Source organism: Orycteropus afer, unplaced genomic scaffold, assembly GCF_000298275.1.
Source record: "Orycteropus afer afer isolate SDZICR_OR568_19922 unplaced genomic scaffold, OryAfe1.0 scaffold00028, whole genome shotgun sequence".
NCBI classification, from domain to species: Eukaryota; Metazoa; Chordata; class Mammalia; order Tubulidentata; family Orycteropodidae; genus Orycteropus; species Orycteropus afer.
The window spans coordinates 8,444,966-8,459,364 of NW_006921615.1; the positions used below are offsets into that span (position 1 = coordinate 8,444,966).

Here is a 14,399-nt window from a genome sequence, read left to right on the forward strand (position 1 = left end):
CTTTTGTGATTGACTTATTTCACTCAGCCTCCCATATATTCTTAAATGACTGATGTAGTTTAATAAATATTTGTTGAATGAGTATAGTTAGGCTTAGCTATATTTTAATGTCTTTTCACAAGATTATAAAACACTTAACCAGAGTAATTGTAAATAAAAAGGAAACCAAAATAAAATTTAATTCTAAAGCAAATTTTCATGAAAATTTGGCAGAGTGCTTAAGGAGATGAAAAGTAAAACCCAGTTTTTACTTGGGTGGTCTTCATGGTTCCCCCATCCCTAAGGTTTTGATCATGTGGTCTTTGTTATTTTACAAGGTCACAAGGAGCTTTGGTGGTATAGTGAATAAGGCATTTGACTGCTGACCAGAAGGGCAGGGGTTCAAACCTATCAACTGAGGCAGATCTACTTCTGTAAAGATTTACAGCCTCTGAAACCCAATGAGGGTCGCTGTGAGTTGGAATCAACCCAATGGCAGTGAGTTTGCAGGAGGTCACAGCTGAAATTGATTTTCTATATTCTTTTTTTTTTTTAATCTAGGTGAAAGTTTACAGAGTAAATTCATTTTCCATACAGCAGTTAATACACATTGTCATTACATTGACTGCAATTTCCCACACTGTAACAGCTCTCTTCCTACTTCCTTCCCATAGTGATCTCTTCTGTGTCCTTCCTGCGCATGCACCCCTGCCCCCTGAGCTGTCTACCTGTCCATATGCTACCCTTCTGTTCGCCCATGGTCGATCTCTCCAAGGAGTGTATCTGCCTGATGTAAATGTTCAGCCCATATGCCTGTTTGTTGTTTGGTTGGCTCAGTTCCAGACCTGAAGGACAGCTAGGGGCCATAGTCTCAGGGGTTTCACAAAATGGGTTTTCTGTATTCTTGCCAAAGTTTTCTTTCTTAATTTTGCTAATTGAAAATGAAAATAATAACTTGGCATTGAAGTTCTTGCCTTTTCTTCAGTGGTCTTTGGATTTCTTTTTCTTCTTGGAAATACCTATCTACATTTACATAGTGTATTGACATTCATGATCTTAATTGCTTCTCACAGTATCCTGAAAAGAGTGCCTATTATTTCGAAGGTAGCAGGACACATACTGGGATCAAAAGGCTTGTCCAGTTATATGAGCCAGTGGCAGAATCAGTTCTTTCACAAATTAAAGGATCTTTTCTACCTCCTCATACTGTACTTTCCACATTTTACATATTACCCATCATTATCTGCATGTAGTACCATTACTTGTTTTTAAGGTCTCAAACATGCTAGCCACTTTAATTATTCTTGAGTTAAATTCAAACCAAAGAAATATCAAAAAGAGGATGTAAATTAAGTGCCTCAGTCTAGGAAGGCTTGCTTTTGATATATCCATTTAAGAGACATTTTAATGTCAATATAAATCCAAAATGGCTAATTTAATTTAAAAGGCAGCATAATCTAGTAGTTAAGAGCATGGACTTTGGAGCCAGACTGTTGTTGTTTGTTGTTGTTATGTGGAGCCAGACTGATTGGGTTCAAATCTTAGATCTGCCCTTTTTTAAAAAAAATTAAATCTGTAAACCTTGGGCAAGTTACCTAATATCTCTGTGCTTCAGTTTTCTTATTTGAAAATGGGGATAACAATAGTACTCTACCTCTAAGGTACATGTGAAGGATGTAGTGAATTTATATGTGTAAAAATCTTAAGAGTGTTTGGTCCAGTGTTGAGTGGTCAGTAAATACTGTGGTTTACTGATGAGTGGGTTTCAACTTGTGGCAACCCCATTTGTTACAGATTAGAACTGCTCTATCGAGTTTTATTGGCTGTACTCTTAAATGGAAACAGATTGCCAGACACTGCAGGGTAGGTTCAAACTGCCAACTTTTTGATTAACAATCTAACACGAACCATTGTTGTTACGTGCCGTCGAGTTGGCCCCGACTCATAGTGAGCCCTCCTTGGGTTTCCGAGGCAGTATCACTACAGAAGTAGGATTGCCCAACCTTCCTTCTGAGGAGTGGCTGGTGGATTTGAACCGCCAGCCTTCTGGTTAGCAGTCAAGTGCCTTAGCCACTATGGTACCAGAGCTCCCAACACGAACCATTAGTTAGGTGGTATTAGTTAATGTTGTCTAGTTACTTCTTCTGAAAGACTTCTGAATGAGAATTTCTCTTTGTGCCATTTTATGATTTTGAAAATTCGTATGTTAAAGTAAACTTCTTAAACTTTGGTAGCTTGTTTTAAAAATCCATTTTATAAAATAATACAATGAATTAAATATGGAAAATAAAATTAATAGAAGAGTCAAAAATAGCAGTAAAAATGAAAAAAAATGGATAAATCAAGATTAAAAAATATCTTAATACTAGAATTTTTTTTAATACTAGAATTTTTTGAGGCATTAGTGATATTTAAGTTTATGCAATATGATGCGTGATTCAAAAATGAGCTATTTGATATTTTGTCAGTTTTACATATTAAATTACTAATATAAAGAACACTCCTCAAATCATTCAAAGTGATTCTTTCAGGCTGTGATGCCTCACATACGTTGGGTGAAGGAGGTCTGCTTTCTTGTATTTTTATTATATTGAACAAGCGTGAATGTTGTTTACATTGATTTTTACATTTGTGAAATGGTGCCAGTACTTTGGTTTATGCAGTGATTTTAATAAGAAGGAATGAACTCGTTTGTATAACATTAAACAATAATACTAAATTCTGTTAACTCCAATTTTTTATGATAGAGATTGGCAGACTACAGACGTGTGGACCTTATTGAGCCCACCACTAATTTTTATACAGTCTGTGAGTGGAGAATGGTTTTTACCTTTTTAATGGTTGAAAAAATCAAAATAATATTTTGTGAAACGTGAAAATTATTTCAAGTTCAAATTTCCATGTCCAGAAATAAAGATTTATTGTAACATAGTCACACTCATTTGTTTTCATATTGTGTATGGTTGCTTTTGTGCTGTATCAGTAGAGTTGAATAGTGGGGACAAAGGCCATATGGCCCACAGAGTGTAAAATATTTACTATCTAGCTCTTTACAGACAAAAATTACTGACCTCTAATTTATGACATTCTTAAAAGAATGGCTTCACTTCAACTTTATGTAATAGATGTGTTTCTGACCAGATTATAGTTAAAATATGTGATGAATCATATCTTCAGCTTGATTTTTGCTTAAATTTCTAAAAAATTTAATAAACTGAAAGTTTTTCTGTGAACTTCATAAACTCACAAAAACTGATAAACATAGTGTATTTATTTTAAAAGGTTTCATTTTTACAACGTCTAAATAATTCTTGGGGTTTTGAATGTTCAAGTACTTCTGATGGGTTATTTCTCTGCTTATAGTATAAAAGTTCTCTTTTTGTATGCCCACTTCCATAGTTTTATTTCATGCTTTGAATTTAGTCAGTAAGTGTATATTGAAAATAAATGGGTCTGTATAAGTTCTGTATATAACAGAATTTCTGTAATTCCATTTTATTCATAATTCTGCACTGCTTAAAGGGTGCTCAGTGTACAGTATGATTAAAAACAAAACCAACCAAAATCTAAACTTTTTGTTTTTTGAGGATTGTCATTAAGTAATAACCTAAGTAAGGATTCATAAGGTAATTAGATAAATTAGTACTATTTAAATAATTTACCATGGACTCAAGATTTGAGGAGGGCAAGGAGTATTTCTGAAGCTTTAAAGCTTTAATTTGCTTCCAGTAGGACTGGATAATTGGAATGAATATGGAATCATCATAGAATTAAATCACTTTTAATTGATTAAATGCAAAGTCCTAGGCAAATACTTGAAAGTGAGGTTGATAACACTGGATATTTCATCTTCTATTCTAATAAAAGTCATCACCCTGCTGCTGCTTATGCAGCAATATTTCGTGAGTATAGTCTATGTTAACCAATTGGATATTGTCCAGATGTCAAAAATGTCAAAATTTGCTGGAGAAATAAAATTCTAGATTATTTTGTTCTGAAGGAGCTTTGGTGGTGTAGTGTATAAGGGACTTGACTGCTAACCGGAAGGTCAGCAGTTCAGCCCCACCAGCTGCTCCACGGAAGGAAGACTGGGCGGAAGGAAGAATGGGCGATATACTTCCCTAAAGATTTACCGCCTTGAAAACCCAATGGTAGTTGCTATGAGTTGGAAATGACTTGATTGGCAGTGAGGTTGGTTTTTGATTTTTTTTTCTGAGATATTTTCAATTTGTTTTCAAGTACTGAAATAATGTTTCATCTTAATTGTCAGAGGTTTTGAAATCCCATTGTTATCCCTTTTAACCTAATTTGCCTCATAATAAACTCCTAAAAAAAAAGTTAAAAAGTTACCCTTTCTATTAACATTGCAGAGCATTTTAGAGTACCCTACTTTTGAGTATTATATACAGGTCATTTATTTTTATCTACTGAATATTAATGGATTTTTTAAACTTATAAATGACTTTAGAAATTATGGTTAAAAGTTACAGTAAGCTTATTTAAAGTATTTTCAGTAGTTTTTTTCAGGGGTGTGAATATTTCAGAATATTTGGATTTTTGTTTTAATTTTTAAAATTCATTCATAAAACTTACTGAAAAAACTTTTTGCTAGTAAAATTAGTCTGAAATAAATGAAGAGAAAAAATCTGCTCTGAACTGCCAACATTTTTAGAGAAACACTTTTAGCCTGGATTAGTATGCTTTAACTATTTTGCGACTTTACTGATCTTAGTTATTGTCTCATATAAATTGAAATCATAAGAAAATGAAGATTTCTCAGTTTTAGACTTAGATTTTTTAAAAAACATATCCAATCAATAGTAAGCATGCATTGATCTATCTTGTGCTTATAATGGGAACTGATTTTTGCAAAATGTAAAATTTTATTTGGAATGTTAGGCATTTAAACAAAAGTTTTTATTGGTGAGGATGAGGTAAGATGGGAAAGTTTGGAAATTTTTTAAAGTAAGTGTATATAGGATTTTTAACTTTATTTTTTGTAACTTTTAAAAAAATAACATCACAAAATAATAACTTTATTTGTTTATTGTTCATAAGAAAAGTAAAATTTTGGGAAGGAATTAAAAAAATTCCAAATACTATTTTTGAAAATAATTTAAAATTTATAATTGACTTTTTGAGACCTTTGTTGTGTTGGCATTACAGTTTATAAACTTCAAATATACTATCACAAATACTTAGTATGGGAAAAAATGAATCCAACTATGGACATCTCAACCATTTATACTACTGTAGTAAGATTTTTATTAGACTACACATTGTGATGTTTTTCAGTAGTTTCATATTTCTAATTATGAGTGGTTTATTGGTAGATGGTTTGTTAAATGCAAGTAGTAAGTAGTTGCATTCTCTGCTCCTCAGGATGGCCTGGCCTTGCATTAAGTGGATTGCTCTATAAATATTTGTTAAATGGATAAATAACCAATCTTTGGACAGTAAGAAGAATTGGATATCTGGAAGTGGGCTTTTCAAAAGATAATTTTGATTCAAATCATTGTAGAAGTTTATGTTTCATACATATTTCAAGCTTACTTTCCCTAACCTGTTTTTCAAAACTAACTTCTGTTTAGTTACATTAAATATTTTTGATAACTTTGTTAGGGAAGTTAGGTGTAAAAAAAATTCTAAGTGATTTTTAATTATTTTGTGATATACATTGTTAAATATGACATTACTTCAGGTATAATTGTTAACCGTATCTCATATTTCAGGAGCCAATGTTAAAATTTAATTGTTTTAGTGAGTTTGATTATAAAAATTTTAGTTTTCAGATATATCTTGAAAAACATAGTAAAAATAAGTGAAAAATGTGATGTTTGTAGGATAAATTAAATTTTATGGAAATTAACTGGTGTAACAATATATGAGCTCTGGTAGCATAGTGGCTAAGTCACTTGCCTGCTAACCAGACGGCTGGCGGTTCAAACCCACCAGCCACTCCTCGGAAGGAAGGTTGGGCAATCCTACTTCCGTAGTGATACTGCCTTGGAAACCCAAGGAGGGGTCGCTATGAGTCGGGGCCGACTTGATGGCACATAACAACAACAACAACAACAATATATGATCAGATTTATTTTCATAAGATTATCAGATTATCTATTTTTTTTTAAACAGGCGTATTCTGCATTCTAAAGGAGAGCTAAGTGAAGATAGACATAAGCAGTATGAAGAATTTGCTATGTCTTATCAGAAGTTGCTGGCAAATTCTCAGTCCTTGGCAGATCTTTTGGATGAAAATATGCCAGATCTTCCTCAAGATAAACCAACACCAGAAGGTAAAATATCCTTAAAAATGAACTTTATGTTTTTATAAGCACTATTACTTATCTTTTAAAGGAGGTTTGGTGGTATGTGCCTAAAGCATTTGACTGCTAACCAGCATGTTGGTGGTTCAGACCCACCAGCCACTCTGTGGAAGGATGACAGGACAGTCTGTTTTGTAAAGCTTTACCATCTGGGAAACCCAATGGGGATCACTGTGAGTCAGAATTGATTCAATGGCAGTGGGTTTTGATTTGTTTATTACTTATTTTTAAGGAATTCTGATGGTATAGTGGTTAAGGTATCTGGCTGCTAACCTAGAAAGATCAGTGATTTGGACCTACTAGGTTCTCTGCCAAAGAAAGATGAGGCAGTTTGCTTCTGTAAAGATTTATAGCCATGGAAACCCAATGGGGGTTGTTGTGAGTCAGAATCAACTCAATGGCAGTGAGTTTGGTTTTGGCGATTATCACTTATATTAACCTGTCAGGTGTATGCTCTTGAAAAGTTTTAGTTTTAAAAATGCCTTCATTTTGTCAGATAGTTAGTAAGAAGATGGATTGGACCTTTAGGATCCTAATATTTCTGTGTTTTAATTTTTTTTGTTTTGAGTGGTATATTTAAGTGTTAGCGATAAAGCTTACTACCTTGCATTTTCATGAGGTAAATTTTTTTAAAAAATCATTTTGTGAAATGATTTATTTTCCATATAATTTCAGTGATGTTTTATGCTTCCTTTCTGATTGTCCTTTAGTTAATAAGGGTCCTTGTCACACCAGACACTTGATCTCCATTGCCATTGAGTCAGTTTGACTCATAGTGACCCTGTAGAACAGAGTAGAACTTCCCCTTAGAGATTCCAAGGCTATAAATCTTTATAGAAGCAGACTACCTCATCTTGTGATGAGTAGAGGCTGATGGGGTCCAACTGCCCACATTTTGGTTAGCAGCCATCTGCTTTTAACCACTGTGCCACCAGAGCTTAAATACCTGATTAATAATTTTTGTCAGGTAGGTAGATAAGTGTAACATGTCATTAATCTTAAAAATATCTAAATAATCACTTATAAAAGTGAAGTATTTATAAAGTATCCTTTTATAATACAAAATATTTTATAGTTTACATTTTCAGTAGGTGGTTTGGAGCAGCTGAGGGAGAACAAGAAGTGAGTGGAGTGGTTTGGAACAGCTTAGGGAGACAAACTTGTCTATCAGTTTGTTGTACATGGTAGCTTGCATGTTGCTGTGAGGCTGGAGGCTCTGCCACCGGTGGTTCAAATGCCAGCAGGGTTACCCATGGTGGACAGGTTTCAGTGAAGTTTCCACACCTAGACAGACTTAGAAGAAGGAGGAGGCCATCCACTCCTCAAAGAATTGGCCAGTGAAAACCTTATGAATAGCAGTGAAACACTGTCTGATATATTACTGTAAAACTTTATGAGTGGCCCTGAAACATTGTCCAATATAGTGCCAGAAGATGAGCCCCTCAGTCAGAAGACATTCAAAATACAACTGGGGAAGAGCTAACTCCTCACAGTACAGCTGACCTTAATGATGTGGATGGAGTAAAGCTTTTGGGACCTCCATTTGCTGATGTGGCATGTCTCAAGATGAGAAGAAACAGCTGCAAATATCCATTAATAATCAGAACATGGAATGTATGAAGTATGAATCTAAGAAAATTGGAAGTTGTCAGAAATGAAATGGAATGTGTAAAGATTGATATCCTAGGCAATTAGTGAGTTGAAATGGACTGGTTTTGGCCATTTTGAACCAGACGATCATATGACCTATTACGCCAAGAATGACAAATTGAAGAAGAATGGCATGGCATTCATTGTCTCAAAGAATGTTTGAAGATGTATCCTAAAGTATAATATTGTCAGTGATAGGATAATATCCATATGCCTGCAAGAAAGACCAGTTACTACTACTACTATTCAAATTTACACACCAACCACCAAGGCCAAAGATGAGGAAATTGGAGATTTTTACCAACTTGTTCAGTCTGAAATCTACTGAACATGCAATCAAGATGTGTTAGGTATTGCTGGTGACTGGAAAGCAAAAGTTGGAAACAAAGAAGAATCACCAGTAGTTGGAAAATATGGCCTTGGTGATAGAAATGACGCTGGAGGTTGAGTGATAGAATTTTGTAGCACCAATGACTTAATTCATTGCAAATACCTTTTCAGCGACGCAAATGGCAACTGTGCATATGGACTTCGCCAGATGGAGCAAACAGGAATCAAATCGACTACATCTGCAGAAAGAGGTGATAGAAAAGCTCGGTATCTTCAGCCAAAACAAGACTAAGAGCTAATCGTGGAAGAGCCCATCAACTGCTCATATGCAAGTTCAAGTTAAGTTGAAGACAATGAAAACAAGTCCCTGAGAGCCAAAATTATATCCCTCCTGAATTTAGAGACCTTTTAAAGAATAGATTTGATAACATTGAACAATGATGACCAAAAACCAGAGGAATTGGGGGATGACATCAAGAACATCATCCATGAAGAAAGCAAAAGGTCATTAAAAAGATAGGAAAGGAAGAAAAGACCCAAATGGATGTCAGAAGAGACTCTGAAACTTGCCTTTCAGTGGATAGTACGTGAAGTAAATGAAAGAAGTGACAAGATAAAAGAGCTGAACAGAAGATTTCAAAGAGCAGCTCGAGAAGACGTAGTCAATTATAGTAATGAAATGTGCAAAGACCTGGCATTAGAAAACCAAAAGGGAAGAACACACTTAGCTGAAAGAACTGAGAAAAAGATTTAAGCCTTGCGTTTCAATATTGAAAGGTTCTATGGGCAATATATTGAATGATGGAGGAAACATCAAAAGAAAATGGAGTACACGGAGTTACTATACCAAAAAGAACTGGTCGAGCTTCATCCATTTCAGGAGGTGGCATATGTTCAAGAACCAATGGTATTAAAGGAAGAAGTTGAAGCTGCACTGAAGGAATTGGTGAAAAACAAAGCTCCAGGAATTCATGGAGTACCCATTGAGATGTTTCAGCAAACAGATGCCATACCGAAGGCACTCACTCATTTATGCCAAGAAATCTGGAAGACAGCTACCTGGCCAACTGACTGGAAGAGATCCATATTTGTATCCATTCCAAAGAAAGGTGATCCCACAGAATGTGAAATTATCAAACAATACCATTAATATCACATGCAAGTAAAATCTTACTGAAGATAATTGAAAAACAGTTGCAGCAGTATATTGACAGTGAATCTCCAGAAATGCAAACTGGTTTCAGAAGAGAACATGGAATAAGGGATAGCATATCTGATATCAGATGGATCATGGCTGAAAGCACAGAATACTAGAAAGATGTTTACTTTTGTTTTATTGACTATTCAAAAGCATTTGATTGTATGGATCATAACAAATTATGGATAACATTGAGAAGAAAGAGAATTCCAGAACACTTAATTGTACTCATGAGGAACCTGTACATAGACCAGGAGACTGTCATTTGAACAGAACAAGGGGATAGTGCATGGTTTAAAATCAGGAAGGGAGTGTGTCAGCGTTGTATCCTTTCATCATACTTATTCAGTCTGTATGCTGAGCAAATAATCCAACAAACTGGACTATATGAAGAAGAACATGGCATCAGAATTGGAGGAAGACTTATTAACAACCTGCTAGTGCCTAAGGCATTTGACTGCTGACCAGGCTGACCAGAAGGCTGGTGGTTCAAACCCACCAGTCACTCCTCAGAAGGAAGATTGGGCAATCTACTTCCATAGAGATACTGCCTCGGAAACCCAAGGAGGGGTCACTGTGAGGCGGATCCTACTCAATGGCAGTGAGTTTGGTTTTTGGTTTTTTATATGCAGGTGACACAACTTTGCTTCCTGAAAGTGAGGAAGACTTGAAGCACTTACTGATGAAGATTGAAGACTACAGTCTGCAGTATGGTTTACACCTCAATATAAGGAAAACAAAAATCCTCACAACTGGACCAATAAGCAGCATCATGATAAATGGAAAAAAGATTGAAATTGTCAAAGACTTTATATTACTTGGATCTACAGTCAACACCAGTGGAAGCATCAGTCAAGACATCAGATGATGTATTGCACTGGGCACATCTTCTACAAAAGACCTCTGCTTCAAGTGCTGAAGAGCAAAGTCATGGTATTTTCAGTTCCCTCATATGCACGTGACAGCTGTACAATGAATAAGGAAGACTGAAGAAGAGTTGATGCTTTTGAGTTGTGGTGTTGGTGAAGAATACGGAAAGTACCATGGACTGCTAAAAGAACTAACAGATCTATCCTGGAAGAAGTGCAGCTGGAATGCTCCTTGGAAGTGCAAATGGCCAGACTTCTCACCTGTTTTGGTCATGTTGTCAGAAGGGTCCATTCTTCAGAGAAGGATATCATGCTTGGTAAAGTGGAGGGTTAACGAAAGAATGAAGGCCCTCAACTCTTAAGATGGATTGACACTGTGGCTGCAAGGATGGGCTCACGTATAGCAGGAATTGTGAGGCTGGTATAGTACTGGGCAGTGTTTTGTTCTGTTGTACATAAGGTTGCTATGAGTCAGAGTCGATTTGCTGGCTCCTAACCAACAACAACAATCTTCGGTAGGAAGTAACTTTTTCACTATGAATATATTTACTTTATTATATTTACATATAATCATATAAATAAGTCCTATTATTTTAATCACTTGATCAGTGAGCCTCAAACTTTTTTATTTTGCAAGGAAATTCCTCCATAGAGTTTTGGTTGAACCTGGCTCATTTCTTAGAAATTCTGAGTGTGCTTATGATACTATTGTTGTTGTTGTTGTTTGCCATCGAGTCGGCCCTGACTCATAGCGGCCCCTCCTTGGGTTTCCGAGGCAGTATCACTACGGAAGTAGGATTGCCCAACCTTCCTCCCGAGGAGTGGCTGGTGGGTTTGAACCGCCAGCCTTCTGGTGAGCAGTCAAGTGCCTTAGGCACTATGCTACCAGAGCTCCTAATACTATAGAACCAAAATATTTTTACAGTATGTAGCATCTTGTGGTATTGATTTAGTTAGTTTACTTTTATATCATTTTTTTCTCTAAATAATCATATTGGAATATCTTTTAATGTTAAAGTATATCTTTTAAAGTTGTTAAATGACTTTAAAAGTATTTTTAGGTGTTTTTCCAGCAATCATAGATCTCAACAAAATTCTGTCATTTTGAAAGATACTTTTTCAGTAGATAGAGAATTTTAGGGTGAGTTTTGTTTCATTAATGAGCTCTGGTGCTGTGGTTAAAGCACTTGGCTGCTAACTGGAAGGTTGAGAGTTTGAACCCAGTAGTTGCTCTGTGGGAGAAAGACGAGACAGTCTCCTTCTTAAAGATTTACAGCTTTGGAAACCCTGTGGGTGTCTCTATGCGTCAGAATATACTCAGTGGCAGTAGATTTGGTTTGGTTTGTTTTTTCTTCATTATTGTAAAGGTACTGTTACACTGTCTTCTTGCTTGCATTGTCTCCAACCAGAAATCTACCACCATTTTTATCTTTGTTCATTATGTAAGGTGTATTTTTTTTTTTTGTGGCTGCTTTAAAATTTTTTATTATCACTGATTTCAAGCAACTTGATTATGATGTGACTTTCTTTATTATTTATGGGGTTCATTGAACTTCTTAGATCTGTGGGTTTGTAGTTTTTATTAAATTGGGGTAATTGCAACCATTTTATCTTCAAATACGTAACCTTTCCCAGTCTCCTCTCCTATGGGAGCTCAATTAAAACTGTTTTAGACTATTTTAAGTTGACTCACAGCTCAATGATGCCCAGTCTTTTTCTTCAGTATTTTTTTTCTCTGTTTTACGTTTTGAATAGTTTCTATTGCTGTTTTCAATTTCACTGATCTTTTCTTTTACAGTGTCTAATACGCTGTTAATTCCATCTGTGTATGTGGTTTTCATTTCTAGAAATTGATATTTTTCATTTCCTGTTTAACAGTCTATCTCAGCCTATCTTCAAGCTTGTTGAACATGTGAAATACAGTTATACCTATTTTAATATCATTATCTATAATTTTATTGTGTCATTTCTGGGTTGGTTTCAAACGATTGATTAATTGATTCATTTATCACCTCCTTATGTGTTGTATTTTTTGCTTCTTTGCATGCTGAGTGATTTTTCTACTTCTGTGCATGCCTGGTCATTTTTCATGTGATATGTATTGGATATATTTTGCATTCTTATAAATATTATTAAGCCTTGTTTTGGGGTTTAGGTCATCCTGTGTAGGCTTGCTTTTAAGCTTTGCTAGGTGAGAGCAGAACACCAATTTGTTTAGGGCTGATTTTTCTCCACTACTGAGATAATACTCTTCTGTATTCTACATGATTTCTGTGAATTTGGAGGTTCTTCCAGTCCACCTTGTGGGCATATAAACTACTCTGGCCCTGTGTGAACCCCTGTGTAAGTACTAATCCTTTTGGGTAGCTAATTTTCTAGTCTTATCTAGCTTTCTCGCTTATGTGTACTACTGGTCAGTATTCAGCTGGGAATCTCTGTAGATCTTTGAAATTGTCTGTTGCTGCTTCCTTCTGTATGGTACTCTGTCCTGCACACTCTAGCTGCCTTCTTTAGAATCTTGCTAGATTTTTCAGTTCTGTTGTCATCAACTCAGAATTGCTGTGCTCTTCGTGAGTTTCTCATATCTTTGCATAGAACATCTCTCCAGTGGGTAAATAAGCTAGGCAATCATAAGGATTGCTTTTTTGTTTACTCTCAGGGATCACTTTCTTGTGCTTCTTGATGTCTAATGTTTGAAAACTGTTCTTTTATATTTATTGTGTCTCATTTTTTATAAGGTGTTTAAATCTGGTCCTTGATACTACATTTAACCTGAAGAGAAAATCTCAGAATGTATTTTAAACCTGTTATATCGTTCAGTGATCCTAATATCCTTTTTAACCTTACATACTTGAGATCATACGGTATATGCTATTCTGCAACTGTTTTCTTTCAGTTAATCATGTATCTTAGATGGTGTTTCATATCAGTGCATATGTTATTGTGTGCTGTCAAGTCCATTCTGACTCATATTGACCCATGTGACAGAGTAGAATGGTCCCATAGGGTTTTCTTGTCTGTAATCTTTACAGGAGATCTGTAGATCTTTTTTCCTGTGGAGCGGCTGGTGTGTTTGAACCACTGACCTTTCAGTAAGCAACCATGTGCTTAACTGTTTTGCCACCAGGGCTCCTTCATATGTACATATAAACATATTCAATTCTTAATTGCTACATGGTGATATCCTATTCCATAATTATACTGTGATTTATTTAACTTGTCCTCTGTTGATTGACACTTAAGTTATATCTAGTGTGTTGCTATTATGGTCAATGCTGTAACACAATCTCTGTACTTACATCTTTTTGTATGCATGCTAGTAGTTCAGTGATTAATTACTAAAAGAATTCTTGGGTTAAAAAGGTGTATGCATTTTAAGTTTTAATAGTAAATGCCAAATTTTCTTGCAAAGCAATTTACAAACCACTGAATATATGACAACGACTGTTTTTGTATACCTTTTACCAAATTTGCAGTTCTTAACTTTTAAAATTCTGAGTGAGCTTGAGTATCTTTTCATGTATATACATGTTGTTGTTGTTATGTGCCGTTGAGTCAGACCCGACTCACAGCGACCCCTCCTTGGGTTTCTGAGGCGATATCACTACGGAAGTAGATTGCCCAAACTTCCTTTCGAGGAGTGGCTGGTGGGTTTGAACCACCAGCCTTCTGGTTAACAGTCAATTGCCTTAGGCACTATGCTACCGGAGCTCCCAATATATATACTTATATATGTATATATATGTACGTATATATATATTTTTTTTCCTTTTTTTATGAAATACCAGTTTGAATCCTTCTAACTTCCCTCTACCCATTTTTTCCAAATGTTCGTCTTTTTAAAATTGATTTGTAAAATCACTTTGCATTTTAAGGAAATTACCACTTTTTTGCATGCAAATACATTCTTTCTCATATATGCAAAATATTTACTAAGAATAAAAAGTGTCAGATCCTAAACTAACACAGACTGAAGTGAAAAATTTGAACAGGCCCATCACAAAAGAAGAAATTGAACAGGTCATCAAAAAATTACCAACTAAAAAA

At 35.3% G+C, this 14,399-nt stretch overlaps 1 protein-coding gene across 1 annotated transcript in view; it reads left to right on the top strand.

Annotated features, from left to right (window-relative positions):
• UPF2 (UPF2 regulator of nonsense mediated mRNA decay) overlaps positions 1 to 14,399 on the top strand; it is a 140,602-nt gene that overhangs the window by 13,082 nt on the left and 113,121 nt on the right. Inside the window, exon 3 of the mRNA XM_007935433.2 lies at positions 6,115 to 6,275. Coding sequence (XP_007933624.2) covers positions 6,115 to 6,275 — 161 coding nt within the window. The remainder of the gene's footprint in view (positions 1 to 6,114; positions 6,276 to 14,399) is intronic.